The sequence below is a fragment of the Hyla sarda genome, chromosome 1 (assembly GCF_029499605.1).
Source record: "Hyla sarda isolate aHylSar1 chromosome 1, aHylSar1.hap1, whole genome shotgun sequence".
NCBI classification, from domain to species: domain Eukaryota; kingdom Metazoa; phylum Chordata; class Amphibia; order Anura; family Hylidae; genus Hyla; species Hyla sarda.
This window is the reverse complement of record NC_079189.1, coordinates 431,008,976-431,026,663: the sequence shown is the minus strand read 5'-3', so window position 1 is coordinate 431,026,663 and position 17,688 is coordinate 431,008,976. Positions and strand designations below refer to the sequence as shown.

General features: G+C 40.9%; 1 protein-coding gene across 1 annotated transcript in view; it reads right to left on the bottom strand.

Moving 5' to 3' along the window:
• Positions 1–17,688, bottom strand: part of TMEM233 (transmembrane protein 233) — a 74,601-nt gene that overhangs the window by 27,388 nt on the left and 29,525 nt on the right. The window contains exon 2 of the mRNA XM_056529779.1: positions 9,685–9,819. Coding sequence (XP_056385754.1) covers positions 9,685–9,819 — 135 coding nt within the window. The remainder of the gene's footprint in view (positions 1–9,684; positions 9,820–17,688) is intronic.

Here is a 17,688-nt window from a genome sequence, read left to right as displayed (position 1 = left end):
CACCCCTATGCAAGTCCCTAATTTAGGCCTCAAATGCGCATGGCGCTCTCACTTTGGAGCCCTGTCGTATTTCAAGGCAACAGTTTAGGGTCACATATGGGGTATCGCCGTACTCGGGAGAAATTGGGCTTCAAATTTTGTGGGGTATTTTCTGCTTTTACCCTTTTTTTAAATGTAAAATTTTTGGGAAAAGAAGCATTTTAGGTAAAAAAATTTTTTTTTTTACATATGCAAAAGTCGTGAAACACCTGTGGGGTATTAAGGTTCACTTAACCCCTTGTTACGTTCCCCGAGGGGTCTAGTTTCCAAAACAGTATGCCATGTGTTTTTTTTTCTGTTCTGGCACCATAGGGGCTTCCTAAATGCGGCATGCCCCCAGAGAAAAATTTGCTTCAAAAAAGCCAAATGTGACTCCTTCTCTTCTGAGACCTGTAGTGCGCCAGCAGAGCACTTTTCACCCCCATATGGGGTGTTTTCTGAATCGGGAGAAATTGGGATTCAAATTTTGGGGGGTATTTTCTGCTTTAACCCTTTGTAAAAATGTAAATTTTTGGGGAAACCAAGCATTTTAGGGAATTTTTATTTTTTTTTTACATATGCAAAAGTCGTGAATCACCTGTGGGGTATTAAGGTTTACTTTACACCTTGTTATGTTCCCCGAGGGGTCTAGTTTCCAAAATGGTATGCCATGTGTTTTTTTTTTGCTGTTCTGGCACCATAGGGGCTTCCTAAAGGTGACATGCCCCCCCAAAAACCATTTGTCGCTCCTTCCCTTCTGAGCCCTCTACTGCGCCCGCCGAACACTTTACATAGACATATGAGGTATGTGATTACTCGAGAAAAATTGGGTTTCAAAAAACATGCGAGTGTAAAAAATGAAGATTGTGAATTCTCTCCTTCACTTTGCTGCTATTCCTGTGAATCACCTAAAGGGTTAAAACGCTGACTGAATGTCATTTTGAATACTTTGGAGGGTGCAGTTTTTATAATGGGGTCTTTTATGGGGTATTTCTAATATGAAGACCCTTCAAATCCACTTCAAACCTGAACTAGTCCCGAGTTTCAAAATTTTGTGAAAAATTGGAAAATTGCTGCTGAACTATGAAGCCCTCTGGTGTCTTCCAAAAGTAAAAACACGTCAATTTTATGATGCAAACATAAAGTAAACATATTGTATATGTGAATAAATTTTTTATTTTATTTGGAATATCCATTTTCCTTACAAGCAGAGAGCTTCAAAGTTAGAAAAATGCAACATTTTCTAATTTTTCATCAAATTTTGGGATTTTTCACCAAGAAAGGATGCAAGTTACCACAAATTGTTACCACTATGTTAAAGTAGAATATGTCACGAAAAAACAATCTCGGAATCAGAATGATAACTAAAAGCATTCCAGAGTTATTAATGTTTAAAATGACAGTGGTCAGAATTGCAAAAAATGGCCGAGTCCTTAAGGTGAAAAAGGGCTCAGTCCTTAACCCCTTACGGACCAAGGACCTACCGGTACGTCCTTGGTCCTGCTCTTCTGATATAATGCGGGGTTACACAGTAACCCCGCGTCATATCATGGCGGGCCCGGCGTCATAGTGAAGCCGGGACCCGCCTCTAATAGCGCGCGGCGCTCAGAGCTGAGCCGCGCGGCTAAAAGTGAAAGTGAAAGTTCCCGACTAGCTCAGTCGGGCTGTTCGGGATAGCCGCGGCTAATCGCGGCATTCCGAACAGCTGACAGGACAGCGGGAGGGCCCCTTCCTGCCTCCTCGCTGTCCGATCGCCGAATGACTGCTCAGTGCCTGAGATCCAGGCATGAGCAGTCATGCGGCAGAATCGTTGATCACTGGTTTCTTATGAGAAACCAGTGATCAACATAGATGATCAGTGATCAGTGTGTGCAGTGTTATAGGTCCCTATGGGACCTATAACACTGCAAAAAAAAAGTGGGAAAAAAAAGTGAATAAAGATCATTTAACTCCTCCCCTATTAAAAGTTTGAATCACCCCCCTTTTCCAATAAAAAAAAAAACACAGTGTAAATAAAAATAAACATATGTGGTATCACCGCGTGCGGAAATGTCCGAATTATAAAAATATATCATTAATTAAACCGCTCGGTCAATGGCGTGCGCGCAAAAAAATTCCAAAGTCCAAAATAGTGCATTTTTGGTCACTTTTTATATCATTTAAAAATGAATAAAAAGTGATCAATAAGTCCTATCAATGCAAAAATGGTACCGTTAAAAACTTCAGATCACGGTGCAAAAAATGAGCCCTCATACTGCCCCATACACGGAAAAATAAAAAAGTTATAGGGGTCAGAAGATGACAATTTTAAACGTATTAATTTTCCTGCATGTAGTTATGATTTTTTCCAGAAGTCCGACAAAATCAAACCTATATAAGTAGGGTATCATTTTAATTGTATGGACCTACAGAATACATATCAGGTGTCATTTTTACCGAAAAATGTACTACGTAGAAACGGAAGCCCCCAAAAGTTACAAAACAGCGTTTTTTTTTCAATTTTGTCGCACAATGATTTTTTTTCCCGCTTCACCATAGATTTTTGGGCAAAATGACTGACGTCATTACAAAGTAGAATTGGTGGCGCAAAAAATAAGCCATCATATGGATTTTTAGGTGTAAATTTGAAAGAGTTATGATTTTTTAAAGGCAAGGAGCAAAAAACGAAAATGCAAAAACGGAAAAACCTCCGGTCCTTAAGGGGTTAAGGGGTTAAAAAAAGTGAGTACAATACCAGCCAGTGAGTACTTTTCCTGGCCTTTTACAGTATCTAGGCCCTTGACAGATTAACAGGTACAAAATAGTAAACTACTTAGATGTAAAAAAAACACATTTTAGTAAAACACCAGCCGGTACACAGTAAAACACCAGCAGTACACAGTCGCTGTGTACTAAACCCAAAATTGCACTCTCTCACAGACTATTAGGAATGGACTGCTGGATATGTATTATACCGTATACAGACTAGTATAACCAGCAGATGATTTGTTGTGGAACAAAAAGGGCAGAAAAATGCGATATAGTACGCTTAAAAAAACATATTGGAGTAAAACATCAGCCGGTGATTACTTTTGCCTGGACTTTCACAGTATTTAGGCCCTTGACAGATTAACAGCAACAAAATAGTACACTACTTAGATGTAGGTATGTGGTATGCACTTATGAGGGCAGAAAAATGCGCTACAGTAATGTGCTTAAATTTTTTTATTTTTGCACAACACCAGCAGTGCACAACAGTGCTGCAGCACACAAAAGCTGTGTACTAAACCCAAAATTGCACTCTGTCAAAGACTTTGAGGAATGGACTGCTTTGTATTATACCGTCTTCAGGCTAGTTTAACCAGCAGATGATTTGTTGTGGAACAAAGGCACAGAATTGTGCTGAAAAATTATTCCTGCCTCCTCTGCTAAGGTTTATGAAGTTGAGGCAGCTTGTTGAAATGTATGAGGCAACACACAGCTCTCTGCCACTCTCTGTAATACAATGCTGTAGAAAGTGACTGGGAGGTTGATGGCTGCAGTAAAAATCCTTTTCAGAAAAGCACTGCTCTCTGTCCACCAGAACGCTGATGTGACTAAGAGGTGAAACGCTGCTGGGTAAAGCTTCTCTGTGTAACACACACACACACAGGCTGTCCGTCCTATCTCTCTGCAGTGTAAAGAATGAAGTGACTAGCCAGAATATAGCTGACGATTGTATAGGGCTGTGACATCACAGGGGCGACTGGCTGCTGATAGGCTGCATCCTGCATGTGATTCAGGGTCATCCTGCCCATCCGCCTTCCCGCCTTGCCTTCCTGCCTTCCCAGAGTTCCTTGCCTCATGTCCTACCATGTGGATCCGCCATTTTAGATGCCCTGGAGCCTGAACCGCACTAAATGAAGTTTAATGAAGCGATTAGCGCGATATTCACATTCATTGCAAATCTAATTTTTCATGAAATTCGTAACAAATTCGGATTTGTTAACTTTGATTTGCTCATCTCTACTTATATACACTGCCCAGAACCACCAGGAATACTGGAATTAACCCTCTCAGTGTTTTAGAACCAGGTGTACTTCACTGCCCTAGATAACTAGATATACTGACATCTCCATCAGTGCCCTAGACCACCAATCACGTATTCCGACATTAAAGGGGTACTTCGTTGGAAACATCCTTTGGATAGGGGATAAGATGTTAGATCATGGGGGTCCCGCTGCTGGTGACCCCCGCAATCTCCGGTGCAGCACCCCTGTCATTCAGTGCTTGGAGCGAACTCCGCTCCGTGCCCAATGATTTTTTATGCAAGCCACCATGCCCCCTCCATTTACGTCAATGGGAGGAGGCATTACAGCTATGCACTAGCCATCACGCCCCCTCCCATAGACATGAATGGAGGGGGCACGGCATGACCTCAAGAACACAGAAGCTGCAAGCTACCATGTTCCGGACGCCGACGTTGCCGGCCCAGAGATTGCGGGGGTTCCGCCACTGGATAGGGGATAAGATGTTTCCAACGGAGTTCTCCTTTAAAGGAAATCTGTCATCAGAATCACCCGCACTAAACCTGTTACACAGGCTTGTAGTGCGGGTGATCCTGATTAAAACGCTTCTTACCTGGTTAAAAATGGTTCAGCGGTTCTTCAGATATCTTTATTTTTAGTTTTCTGTTATTCCCTGGCTTGGGACTCAGTGGGAGGTGTTATCATCTCGGACTCGGCCACACGTCATTCTAGCTGGGCGGAGCTGCCACCCGGCTCATGAATATTCATGAACTTATCCTCGTGGCCTAACTCCTTTTTCTAGGTCTGGTGCATGAGGATAAGGTCATGAATATTCATGAGCCGGGCGGCAGCTCCGCCCAGCTAGAATGACGTGTGGCCGAGTCCCAGATGATAACACCTCCCACTGAGTCCCAAGCCAGGGAATAACAGAAAACTAAAAATAAAGATATCTGAAGAACCGCTGAACCATTTTTAACCAGGTAAGAAGCGTTTTAATCAGGATAACCCGCACTACAAGCCTGTGTGACAGGTTTAGTGCGGGTGATTCTGATGACAGATTTCCTTTAATGTCAGCATACTTTATTGGTGGTCTAGGGCACTGAAGGGAATGTCAGTGTATCTAGTTATCTAAGGCAGTGAAGTACACCTGGTGCTAAAACACTGAGAGGGTTAATTTCAGTATCACTGGTGGTTCTGGGGTATCTGGGTGGTTCCCCAGCAGCAGGACCCCCGCGATCTCCGAGTTGGCAGCAGCGGCGCCCGGAACACGAAAGCTTCCAGCTTCCGCGTCCTTGACGTGGCACAACGCCCCCTCCATTCATGTCTATGGGATGAGGAGTGATGGCTAGTACATAGCCGTAATGCCTCCTCCCTTCAATGTTAATGGAGGGGGCGTGGTGGCTTGCATCATCAGTCATTGGCCACAGAGCAGAGTTTGCTCCAAGCACCGAATGACAGGGGTGCTGCACTGGAGATCAGGGGGGTCACCTGCAGATCTAACATCTTATCCCCCATCCTTTGGACCCCCTGCGATCTCCTGCACGGGGCCATGGCTCTGCCGGCTGCAACGTGATGTTTTGGTCAACACGTACCCTCCATGTATCTCTAAAGGAGAGGCGGAGATGCAGTGGTTGTGCCTCCCTCGCCTCTCCCATAGAGCTGTATGGGAAAGGGGCATGGAGGGGGCATACCGTCGACCTCAGTGAGGTCGATGCTACGCGCATTAGTCAGCACACAGCGCGGCAATGCAGGGGCCCCGTTTGGGAGATCATTGGGGGTCCCAGCGGTCAGCCCCCCCGTGATCAGACACTTATCCCTTATCCTCTGGATAGGGGATGTTATTTTAGCTACAGATTTCCTTCAATCCTTTTACTGCCCTAGAACACCAGGGAGGCTGAAAGTAACCCCTTAAGGACCCAGCCCATTTTCACCTTTCACCATTTTCACCCATTTTAACCTTTGAAAATCTGACCACTGTCACTTTAAGCATTAATAACTCTCGTATGCTTTTGTTGATACTTGCATCATTTCTTGATGAAAAATGAAAAATGTGATGAAAAATGTAAAAATTTAACATTTTTTTTTACTTTGAAACTCTCTGCTTATAAGGAAAATGGACATCCCAAATAAATTATATATTGATTCACATATACAATAGGTCTACTTTATATTTTCATCATAAATTTTACATGTTTTTCCTTTTGGAAGACATCAGAGGGCTTCAAAGTTCAGCAGCAATTTTCCAATTTTTCACAAAATGTTCTAAATTGGAATTTTTCAGGGACCAGTTCAGTTTTGAAGTGGATTTGAAGGGCCTTCATATTAGAAATACCCCACAAATTACCCCATTATAAAAACTGCACCCCTCAAAGTATTCAAAATGACATTCAGTAAGTGTGTTAACCCTTTAGGTGTTTCACAGGAATAGCAGCAAAGTGAAGGAGAAAATTCAAAATCTTCATTTTTTTACACTCGCATGTTCTTGTAGACCCAGTTTTTGAATTTTCACAAGGGGTGAAAGGAGATAAATCTTCCTAAAATTTGTAACCCAATTTATCTCGAGTAAGGAAATACCTCATATGTGTATGTCAGGTGCTCTGTGGGTGCACTAGAGGGCCCTGAAGGGAAGGAGCGACAATGGGATTTTGGAGAGTGAGTTTTTCTGAAATGGTTTTTAGGGGGCATGTCACATTTTGGAAGCCCCTATGGTACCAGAACAGCAAAAAAAATTTAAAGAAAAAACACATGGCATACTATTTTGGAAACTACACCCCTCAAGGAATGTAACAAGGGGAACAGTGAGCCTTAACACCCCACAGGTGTTTGACGACTTTTCGTTAAAGTCGGATGTGTAAATGAAAGTTTGTTTTTTTTCACTAAAATGCAGTTTTTTCCCCAAATTTTACATTTTCACAAGGGGTAATAGGAGAAAATGCCCCCAAAATTTGTAACACCATTTCTTCTGAGTATGGAAATACCCCATGTGTGGACATCAAGTGCTCTGCTGGCGCACTACAATGCTCAGAAGAGAAGGAGCACCATTGGGCTTTTGGAGAGAGAATTTGGTTGGAATAGAAGTCGGGGGCCATGTGCTTTTACAAAGCCCCCCATGGTGCCAGAACAGTGGACCCCCCACATGTGACCCCATTTTGGAACCTACACCCCTCACAGAATTTAATAAGGGGTGCAGTGAGTATTTACACACCACTGGTGTTTGACAGGTCTTTGGAACAGTGGGCTGAGCAAATGAAAAATTTTATTTTTCATTTTCACGGACCACTGTTCCAAAAATCTGTCAGACACCTGTGGGGCGTAAATGCTCACTGTACCCCTTATTTCATTATGTGAGGGGTGTAGTTTCCAAAATGGGGTCACATGTGGGGGGGGTCCATTGTTCTGGCACTATGGGGACTTTGTAAACACTCGTGGCCTTCAATCCGGACAAATTTTCTCTCTAAAAGCCCAATGGTGCTCCTCTTCTGAGCATTGTAGTTCACCCGCAGAGCTCTTCACATCCACATATGGGGTATGCTCTGCTTTACATCCACATATGGGGTTACAAATTTTGCGGGGCTTTTTTTGCTATTTTGCCATGTGAAAATGAAAAATTTATGGTAACACCAGCATTTTAGTTAAAAATTATTTTTTTTCATTTTCCCATCAAACTGTGGGGTAAGAACTGCTGTAAAAACAGCATATCACCAATTTAGGCCTCAAATGAACATAGTGCACTCCCACTCCTGAGCCTTGTTATGCGTCCGCAGAGCATTTTACGTCCACATATGGGGTATTTCCGTACTAAGGAGAAATTCTGTTACAAATTTTGGGGGTCTTTTTTTCCTTTTACCTCTTGTGAAAATAAAAAGTATGGGGCAACACCAGCATGTTTGTGTAATTTTTTTACATTTTTTTACACTAACAGGCATGTGTAGCCCCCAACTTTTCATTTTCGTAAGGGGTAAAAGGAGAAAAAGTCCCCCAAAATTTGTAGTGCAATTTCTCCTGAGTACAGAAGTACCCCATATGTGGCCTTAAACTGTTTCCTTGAAATACGACAGGGCTCCGAAGTGAGAAAGCGCCATGCGCATTTGAGGACTATATTAGGGATTGCATAGGGGTGGACATAGAGGTATTCCATACCAGTCAGTGGCTGTCCGGAAATTCTGGGAGTTGTTGCTTTGCAACAGCTGGAGGCTCCGTTTTGGAAACACTGCAGTACGATACGTTTTTCATTTTTATTGGGGGGGACGGGACAGTGTAAGGGGGTGTATATGTAGTGTTTTACCATTTATTATGTGTTAGTGTAGTGTAGTGTTTTTAGGGTACATTCACACAGGCGGGGGTTTACGGTGAGTTTCCCGCTAGGAGTTTGTGCTGCGGTGGAAAACTTGCCGCAGCTCAAACTTGAAGCAGGAAACTCACTGTAAACCCGCTCGTGTGAATGTACCCTGTACATTCACATGGGGGTGGGGGGCTGGGCAAACATCCAACTGTTGCAAAACTACAACTTCCAGCATGCACTGACAGGCTGTGTATGCTGGGAGTTGTAGTTTTGCAACAGCTGGAAGCACACTGGTTGGATAACCTTCAGTTAGGTTCTATTTCCTAACTCAGTATGTTCAAACCAGTGTGCCTCCAGCTGTTGAAAAACTACAACTCCCAGCATGTACTGATCGCCGAAGGGCATGCTAGGAGATGTAGTTATAGAACAGCTGGAGGTACGCAACTACAACTCCCAGCATGGCGAGACAGCTGTTTGCTGTTTGTGCATGCTGGAAGTTGTAGTTTTGCAAGATCTGAAGGGCAACGGTTTAGAAACCACTGCACAGTGATTTTCCCAGGGCCCATGAACCTTGAGCTGCTCCCCTGGTATAAGGCACCAGGCAATCTGTGCCAATAGGTTCCTGACATCATATGGTTCTGTCTTCTTATGTTAATTAGTCAGTCTGAATGGGGTATTAGGTCCTAGTAAACTATTTATACCCATTACCTATTCACAACAGTACACCTTTATGTATTTAGTAATAACAGATTTATCAACATAAGAATATACAGTGTTTCTTTCTGTACTGCAAAGAGGAAAAAGGAACACCAAAAAGTGAAAGCTAAGAGAAAAATAAGATAATGGATTTTTTTTACATTTGTTGACTAAGATTTAAATGTTATTGACTATGTAGCCAGTGATGGAATGTTGCTTTTGTAGAACAAGGTAGTATAATTGATCAATAGATAGTAGTCAGAGTGTATATGGTGGAAAATGTATTATTTATCATGGGAGGAATGTGTTTCTGCAGCAAACAACATGAATTATGTAAGTGGTTTGCATGTAAGTCTGTTTGGACAAGGGGTACTCTGGTGGAAAACTATTTTTTTTTTTATTAACTGGTGCCAGAAAGTTAAACAGATTTGTAAATTACTTCTATTAAGAAATCTTAATCCTTTTGGTACTTTTTAGCAGCTGTATGCTACAGAGGAAATTCTTTACTTTTTGAATTTCTTTTTTGTGTTGTCCACAGTGCTCTCTGCTGACACCTCTTTCCATGTCAGGAACTGTCCAGAGTAGCATAGGTTTGCTATGGGGATTTTCTCCTGCTCTGGACAGTTCCTGATACAGGCATCAGGTGTCAGCAGAGAGCAATATGGTTTTCCATTTAATAATATAATAAAAATATGAACATACCGTAGAAAAATGAACAAAGCAGTACGTTGCAATAACCAGTAGACCAATGATTATGGAGGCAATTGAAACATATAAGGCATTTCGTCCCAACCTTCTTGATCCTTCAATGTCCCCATCGTTGTAGCTGTTTAATGCCTGTGGTATTGAAATTAAGAAAATAAGTTAATATTTTCTATTAAAATTAAGGATAAATAGCAAACAAACAATTATTAAAAGCTCCAAAATGTTTTTCAGAGTTTTTAAATATTGAGTGCACAAATGTTATCTTGTTATTTTAACAAAAAGTCACAACACAACAAAATGTAAAAAAGGGGAATGGGTCTGAAATAATTTCAAATACATTGTACATAGTTTTTTATTTTTATTTTAACTCATATAGCACTTTGCAAACCCAGTGCACCTTTTCCCCCCATATATAATCAATAGTAGTGTACTTTCCCGGCTCTTGTTGCACGTTTGTTGTCTAATTGTTCAACTTACCTTTCTGGTGTTTGTTTGGCCCTCATGACAAGTAAGTCATCTTAGTCTCTGCCCCTAACCTCGCCCATTTTTTTGGCCTCTAGGTCTGCCTTTATTCCTCCCTTTTTGTTTTATCACTGTTCTTATCCCGCGCACTCAGTTGTCAAGTGCTTTGGTCACAGCGTAGTGTGAAGCCAAATACATATTGCAGGACCAACCAAGATAAGAGCACAAAGATTGTCAGGCCAAATACCCCCTTGTAACGTTACCATTGGTGATTCAACCAGCAAAACACTATCCCCAAGATGCCTGTGATTTTGGGAAAAGGTGTGTGGGAAACTAGTGCAAGTCAAAGCTGCCCAACATTTTCCCATAGTAATCCAAAAAATAAAAAAACTTACCGCAACTAAATGATGGCCAAATCCTAGGACCACGATCACACAAGCAAACACAAAGGAAAACACCTCTCAGCCGAAAAAAGTAAAGCTCAACTTTTATTTAACATTCATAACATACAAACATCAGGTGTTCTCCATCCACACTTAGGAACACATGAGCAGATATCAGGGAATTGGTATTATGAATTATGCATTCGCAACAAGCACATTCTTCACTCGTGCAACAGCACTGGTACTGTACATACAGCGCTAAACAGCTGAAGGTGCATGCGCCAAACGGGCCGCTCACTTGACCTATGACGTGACAGTCAATACCAAGGCAACCACATTACCCAGCATAAACTATCTGATGTCCAAAGCAGAGCGCCTGCATCAGCTCCAGAAACTGATTGGAAGAACACCCACCAATGAAGCTACAGCAAGAGGACGGGGAACAACCTACAGGGAGGTGTGCTGCAACTAAAACCATGAATATTCAAGAGGGGAGTGTGGCAGCAAACGGCCTCCCGAAGATGGCCCATGCCACGTCAGGATCACACGGTGGAGGGGAATGGAGCAAACACCGTGGTCACCAGCAAAGTCTGATCCCAAAAACTACTGGACTTCCTGTACACACCGAAGGTAATCCTCACGCCAAACAGACAGCCCCAGCCTACAGACAGGATAGTGCAGATGTACAATACAAACGCCCCCACAACCGCAAAAACAGAAAAGCAGTGGAGAACCCCTTTAAGTTCAGGCATTTTCACACGCATTAATGTTAATTATGTTTATCTTTTTGTAGTTTTGTATTTTTTTTATTTGAAAAAAATTAAATAAAATTGTAAAAAAGCATATGTTTAGAATGTTTTAGCCAATTTTTATACCCTCCTTTGGGGACTTCCCTATGTGATTACTTATATGTATTCCAGTGTTTTGTCATTTTGATGCTCTCTTATTAATAGGAGGTCTAACATGACAGCCACAGAAGGCCTTGACAACCAATCACCACCTCATCATTGCATCACGGGGGGCTAAGTGAAGACATGACAGGACTGGCACCTGCCAGTTAATCACCTTAATGCTGTCCTTATTGACCAAAGCATCTAGGGGGTTAAATTAATCTAATGTTGGTCACTGAGGGTAGGTAGCAGCAATGTATGGAGTGGGCTTCCTACTCCCTGAGCACTTATCTGCCATACATGTACAGCAGATGTCGCTACTGTAATTAAACAAAAGCATTCAGAATGGTAACATACATTGTTTATACTGCCTACATACAAAGAACTGGAAAAATTACAGACAAGAAATACATGTTATATTAAAAGTTTATAGGGAATCTGTTAGCATATCTGCATGCTATGAGTTGCACAAATTGGCTGACAGATAATGGGGCAATAAAACAAATCATACATATAGTAGTATGCAAGGTGCAGTCAAGTGATTTTGCAGATAGGGCCTGGCGCCAAGCCTCCATAGTGGGAGAAGCCATAAAGCAGGTGATGTAGCTCATTCCTGCCTTTTTGACCCTTGAGCTCAGGGCAGAAACCTAATTTTATGACTGAAAAGGTTGGCACCATGGTCAGTCAGCCAGTAGCTGCAGTTAATAGCATACAGATGGGCTGACAGATTTCCTTTATAGCATACCTCCAGTGTCAGGAAACTTGTAATGTCAGAAGTTCTCAATAGTGGAGGTATGAGTGCTGGAACCCCCTTCAATCCCTGTAATAAAGGGGCAGAAGTGATCAGCTGAGTGCTGTGTCCCATTGGTGATGTTCTGTAGGTTTTTTCTTTTATTATTTAAGGACTCACATTTTTAGAAAAAGCTTTGGAACATTGAGGTAAAGGACTACCTTTTTGGTTTTCCAATCTAAATAATTGCAAAATTCCGTTCTAATTAAAAATAAATGTCATTATAGCAGGCAAAGCTTTATTTTTTCTGATACAGATCTCCAAATACCTCACATAGGCAAATATTTAAGTCTAATGTGACATTAAAGGGGTACTCTGGTGGAAAACGTTTTTTTTTTTTTTTTTTTTTTAAATCAACTGGTGCCAGAAAGTTAAACAGATTTGTAAATTAGAAAACAGCAAGTAGCCAGCGGTAAAAAAAACTTCACTTTATTTCACGATCAGACATCAGTAAAAGCACTCAAACGGCAGTCCATAAAAACAGGAACGCTGAAACATGCATGACGACATTTCTGATCTTGCGACCTTTATCAAATGCAATGAACTGGTGGTGTGGGATGAAATATGTGGGATCCAGACAGGTGTAGGTAATAGTGACTGCTGATGGTGGAGGAGGAGTAAAACTTCCAAACCTCCAACCAAAATATACACCAGTTAACCCCCAAGAAACCTCCTGAAGGGACCCATATCCCATGATCCACTTACAAAAAGTTACAAAATGTAATGAATCTAAACAAAGAAGAAAACTGAACACAAGTAGATGTAAATAGTGGAGGATAAGATTGGTTTTAAGATTTAACCCTTGCGGGAAGGATGTATGCAAGAGGTAAATCCAGTATACTTCTCTTGAACAAAGGATTTTTTCCCGATCCCCTCCTCTACCAGGTACACTGACAGTTTCTATGCCCTGAAAACGGAAATTGCTCACGTCACAAGAATGGATCTCTTTAATATGTTTGGATACTGCAGATATGTTCATATTCATTGTGGACTTAGCCCCTCTCAAATGTTCTTGAACTCTTTTTTTTAATAGATCTGATAGTGCTGCCTATGTATGATAATTTACACGTGTCACACCATATGTGGTAACCTCCAAATGTGGTCTGGCAATTGATAAACTGTTTAATTTTAAACTTTTTGCCATCTTTGCCAGTGACTTCATTGAATTTAACAGCATATTTGCATGTGACAGGTAGATGTTTAGATATGATTTGTTTAATCTTCGGATATTCTACACTGTAAGTGGTAACAAAAGAGATTTTTAGGTGGAAAATCACGGTCAGACTTCCTCACTCCCACTTTGTGGTCAAGCAAGTCCGAACGTGACTTGGATTCCACTCTTTTTTTTTTTAGCTCTGTCTAGTGCCCAGGTAGGATAGCCACGATTACTTAATCTGATGCAAATGTTATTACTTTCGGCTAGGAACACTTGTGTGGTAGAACAATTTATTTTGGCTCTGGTGAATTCACCAACAGGTACTGCTAGAACTGTGTGTTTGGGATGACAAGATTCTGCCTGTAGTATTGTGTTACCAGCAGTTGGTTTTCTATAAGTAGAAGTGTAGATGCTATTGTTATTGATAATAAGTAGAAACATTTATTATTAAGTATTAAGAAACATTTTGATGCCAGTGATTGTGAAGTTATACAAAATTTTGACAATGATGATACCACCCATATAGCTCATAATTTTTCTAGATCATTTAAAGAACAGGTGACATTGTGTCCACTAAGATGTTTGGAGTTTGAGGCTTTGGGACGATCAGCTGAGATTTCCTCTTCCTCAAGCTTCAAAACTGCCAATCCTGATTTTTACCCTATTCATTCTAGAAGTCCGGTTATGGACAAATTTCAGGATATGGTTATGCAAGAATTGGTTCATTTAAAAAGTCATAGCTGTTATGAAGGTCGCGACAATCTATTGCCGTCGGAGAGGAGAGCACTTAAGGAATTAAGGGATAATGTCAGCCTTACAGTACGTGCCGCCAATAAAGGCGGTGCAGTAGTGTGTATCGACACTGATTTATACTGTGCTCTTAACAGAGATATATTGTGCGACACACAAACGTACTGTAAAATTGCATGTGATCCTACTGTTCATTTTTGTAGAGATCTGGAGGTTTTGCTAAGAGATGGGTTGGCTCTTCATGTAATTTCTCAACGAGAATTTGATTACTTGCTAGTAAAAAATCCCATCATTCCAGCTTTTCATTCACTTCCCAAAATCCACAAGAACCGATTCCCGCCACCTATGCGTCCCATCGTGGCGGGAATCAGTTCTTTAAATGAACGGATTTGCCAGTGGCTTGATTCTTTGTTACAGCCACTGGTATCTCTCTGTCCTAGTCACATTAAAGATACCAAACACTTGCTTTCCATCTTAGATGGAATCAAGTGGGATGGTTCCTATTCCTGGCTAACTCTGGACATTGAATCCCTATACTCATCCATACCACACTCTCTCTCCTTGCAGGCCATTTCAGACATCATTCAACAATTCTCTACATACAGCTCAGACTTACATACATTTATTGTGGACACCTTGGCATTTATCTTATCTCATAATTATTTTTCTTTTCAAAATGAGTTCTTCATACAAAAAACAGGAGCTTCAATGGGCGCAAAATCATCTCCATCTGGTGCAAATTTATTTGTATTTTGGTTTGAATTGCAATACGTTTTTAGTGACTATAACCCATTTTTTGATAGCATAGTCTGGTTTGGACGCTATGTAGATGACGTCATTGTCATCTGGCGTTCTTCTGAATCAGAAGCTAAACAATTTGTGGATTATTTGAATAATAACTGTCACAATCTCTTTTTCACGTATTCTTGGCATCATACAGACACCCCTTTTTTAGATATTCAACTTACTATCAATAACAATAGCATCTACACTTCTACTTATAGAAAACCAACTGCTGGTAACACAATACTACGGGCAGAATCTTGTCATCCCAAACACACAGTTCTAGCAGTACCTGTTGGTGAATTCACCAGAGCCAAAAGAAATTGTTCTACCACACAAGTGTTCCTAGCCGAAAGTAATAACATTTGCATCAGATTAAGTAATCGTGGCTATCCTACCTGGGCACTAGACAGAGCTAAAAAAAAGAGTGGAATCCAAGTCCCGTTCGTACTTGCTTGACCACAAAGTGGGAGTGAGGAAGTCTGACCGTGATTTTCCACCTAATATCTCTTTTGTTACCACTTACAGTGTAGAATATCCGAAGATTAAACAAATCATATCTAAACATCTACCTGTTTTACAACAAGATCCATCTCTTGGCAAATTCCTTCAGTATGGTTGTAATTTTTCTACCCAACGAGCACCGAGTTTGGGGAACTTGTTATCCCCTAGTGTTCTGCCTTTACATAAAGGTCCCAATTCACATGATAGGTGGTTGTCTATGTGCGTTTTTTTTCAAGTGCGCCTTGGCCCGCTGTGTCACATGCAAATATGCTGTTAAATCCAACGAAGTCACTTGCAAAGATGGCAAAAAGTTTAAAATTAAACAGTTTATCAATTGCCAGACCACATTTGGAGGTTACCACATATGGTGTGACACGTGTAAATTATCATACATAGGCAGCACTATCAGATCTATTAAAAAAAGAGTTCAAGAACATTTGAGAGGGGCTAAGTCCACAATGAATATGAACATATCTGCAGTATCCAAACATTTTAAAGAGATCCATTCTGGTGACGTGAGCAATTTCCGTTTTCAGGGCATAGAAACTGTCAGTGTACCTGGTAGAGGAGGGGATCAAGAAAAAATCCTTCGTTCAAGAGAAGTATACTGGATTTACCTTTTGCATACATCCTTCCCGCAAGGGTTAAATCTTAAAACCGATCTTATCCTCCACTATTAACATCTACTGACTGTATTCAGTTTTGTTTTGTTTTTGGGTACCTACTCACACCTCTACTTATTTCATTCATTTATGTCCTCCTGCATTTTTTCTTGTGTTCAGTTTTCTTCTTTGTTTAGATTCATTACATTTTGTAACTTAATCCATTGTAAGTGGATCATGGGATATGGGTCCCTTCAGGAGGTTTCTTGGGGGTTAACTGGTGTATATTTTGGTTGGAGGTTTGGAAGTTTTACTCCTCCTCCACCATCAGCAGTCACTATTACCTACACCTGTCTGGATCCCACATATTTCATCCCACACCACCAGTTCATTGCATTTGATAAAGGTCGCAAGACCAGAAACGTCGTCATGCATGTTTCAGCATTCCTGTTTTTATGGACTGCCGTTTGAGTGCTTTTACTGATGTCTGATCGTGAAATAAAGTGAAGTTCTTTTACCGCTGGCTACTTGCTGTTTTCTACATTGCGTTGGAGATTTGCCGTGCGGACGGGTCGTGGGAGCTGACTTCTCTTGCTTTCTAGATTTGTAAATTACTTCTATTAAGAAATCTTAATCCTTCCAGTACTTATTAGCTGCTGAATACTACAGAAAAAATTATTTTCTTTTTGGAAAACAGAGCTCTCTGTTGACATCATGAGCACAGTGCTCTCTGCTGACATCTCTGTCCAGTTTAAGAACTGTCCAGAGTAGGAGAAAATCGCCATAGCAAACATATGCTGCTCTGGACAGTTCCTAAAATGGACTGAGATGTCAGCAGAAAGCACTGTGCTTTCAAAAAGAAAAAAAAATCCTCTGTAGTATTCAGCAGCTGATAAGTACTGGAAGGATTAAGATTTTTTATAGAAGTAATTTACAAATCTGTTTAACTTTCTGGCACCAGTTGATTTAAAGAAAAAAGTTTTCCACCGGTGTACCCCTTTAATAATAGGCATTTAGTTTAAAGCAAGGAAGAGCTTCTCATGGGACAGTATGTTTGTGCTGTTGGTTATTTAGCATAGACGGTGTATGATAGTAGTGCTCACCTTATGTTGTTGTGTGGTAGACACAACAGCTGTAAAAGCCTTTGCTGCATTTGAGTGGTACAGCCATCCGGTTATAGGACTCAGATAAATTCCTAGCCGAGGATGACAGTAGTTGGACTGGTATCCATGTCAGTGAGCATAAGAAGTCCGTGTCTGTTTGTCGCAAACCGCTCCAAATGATTGCGACAAGTAAGTAAGATGTACTTATAGTTTATTCAAAAATGCTCATTAAAACATATGCGTTTTTGGGACACATGCCCCTTTTTCAATGTAAACCAGGCTATTAAAAAGGCTAACATTTTTAGCCTGGTTTACATTGAAAAAGGGGCATGTGACATCTTTGAATAAATTACAAGTTCACCTTACTTGGATTACTTATCGCAATCATTTGGAGCAGTCTGCCCCGAACAGACCCGGACTTCTGATCCACACTGACGTGAATACACGTCCAGCAACAAACATAATTTTTAAGAAGTTTTTTTTTAATATTTAATATTCCATTTTACGACCTATATCTTAAAGTAATCCAGAAGTTTTTATACTAGCCACTAAGCCTAATAATAGACTCACACTTCCTG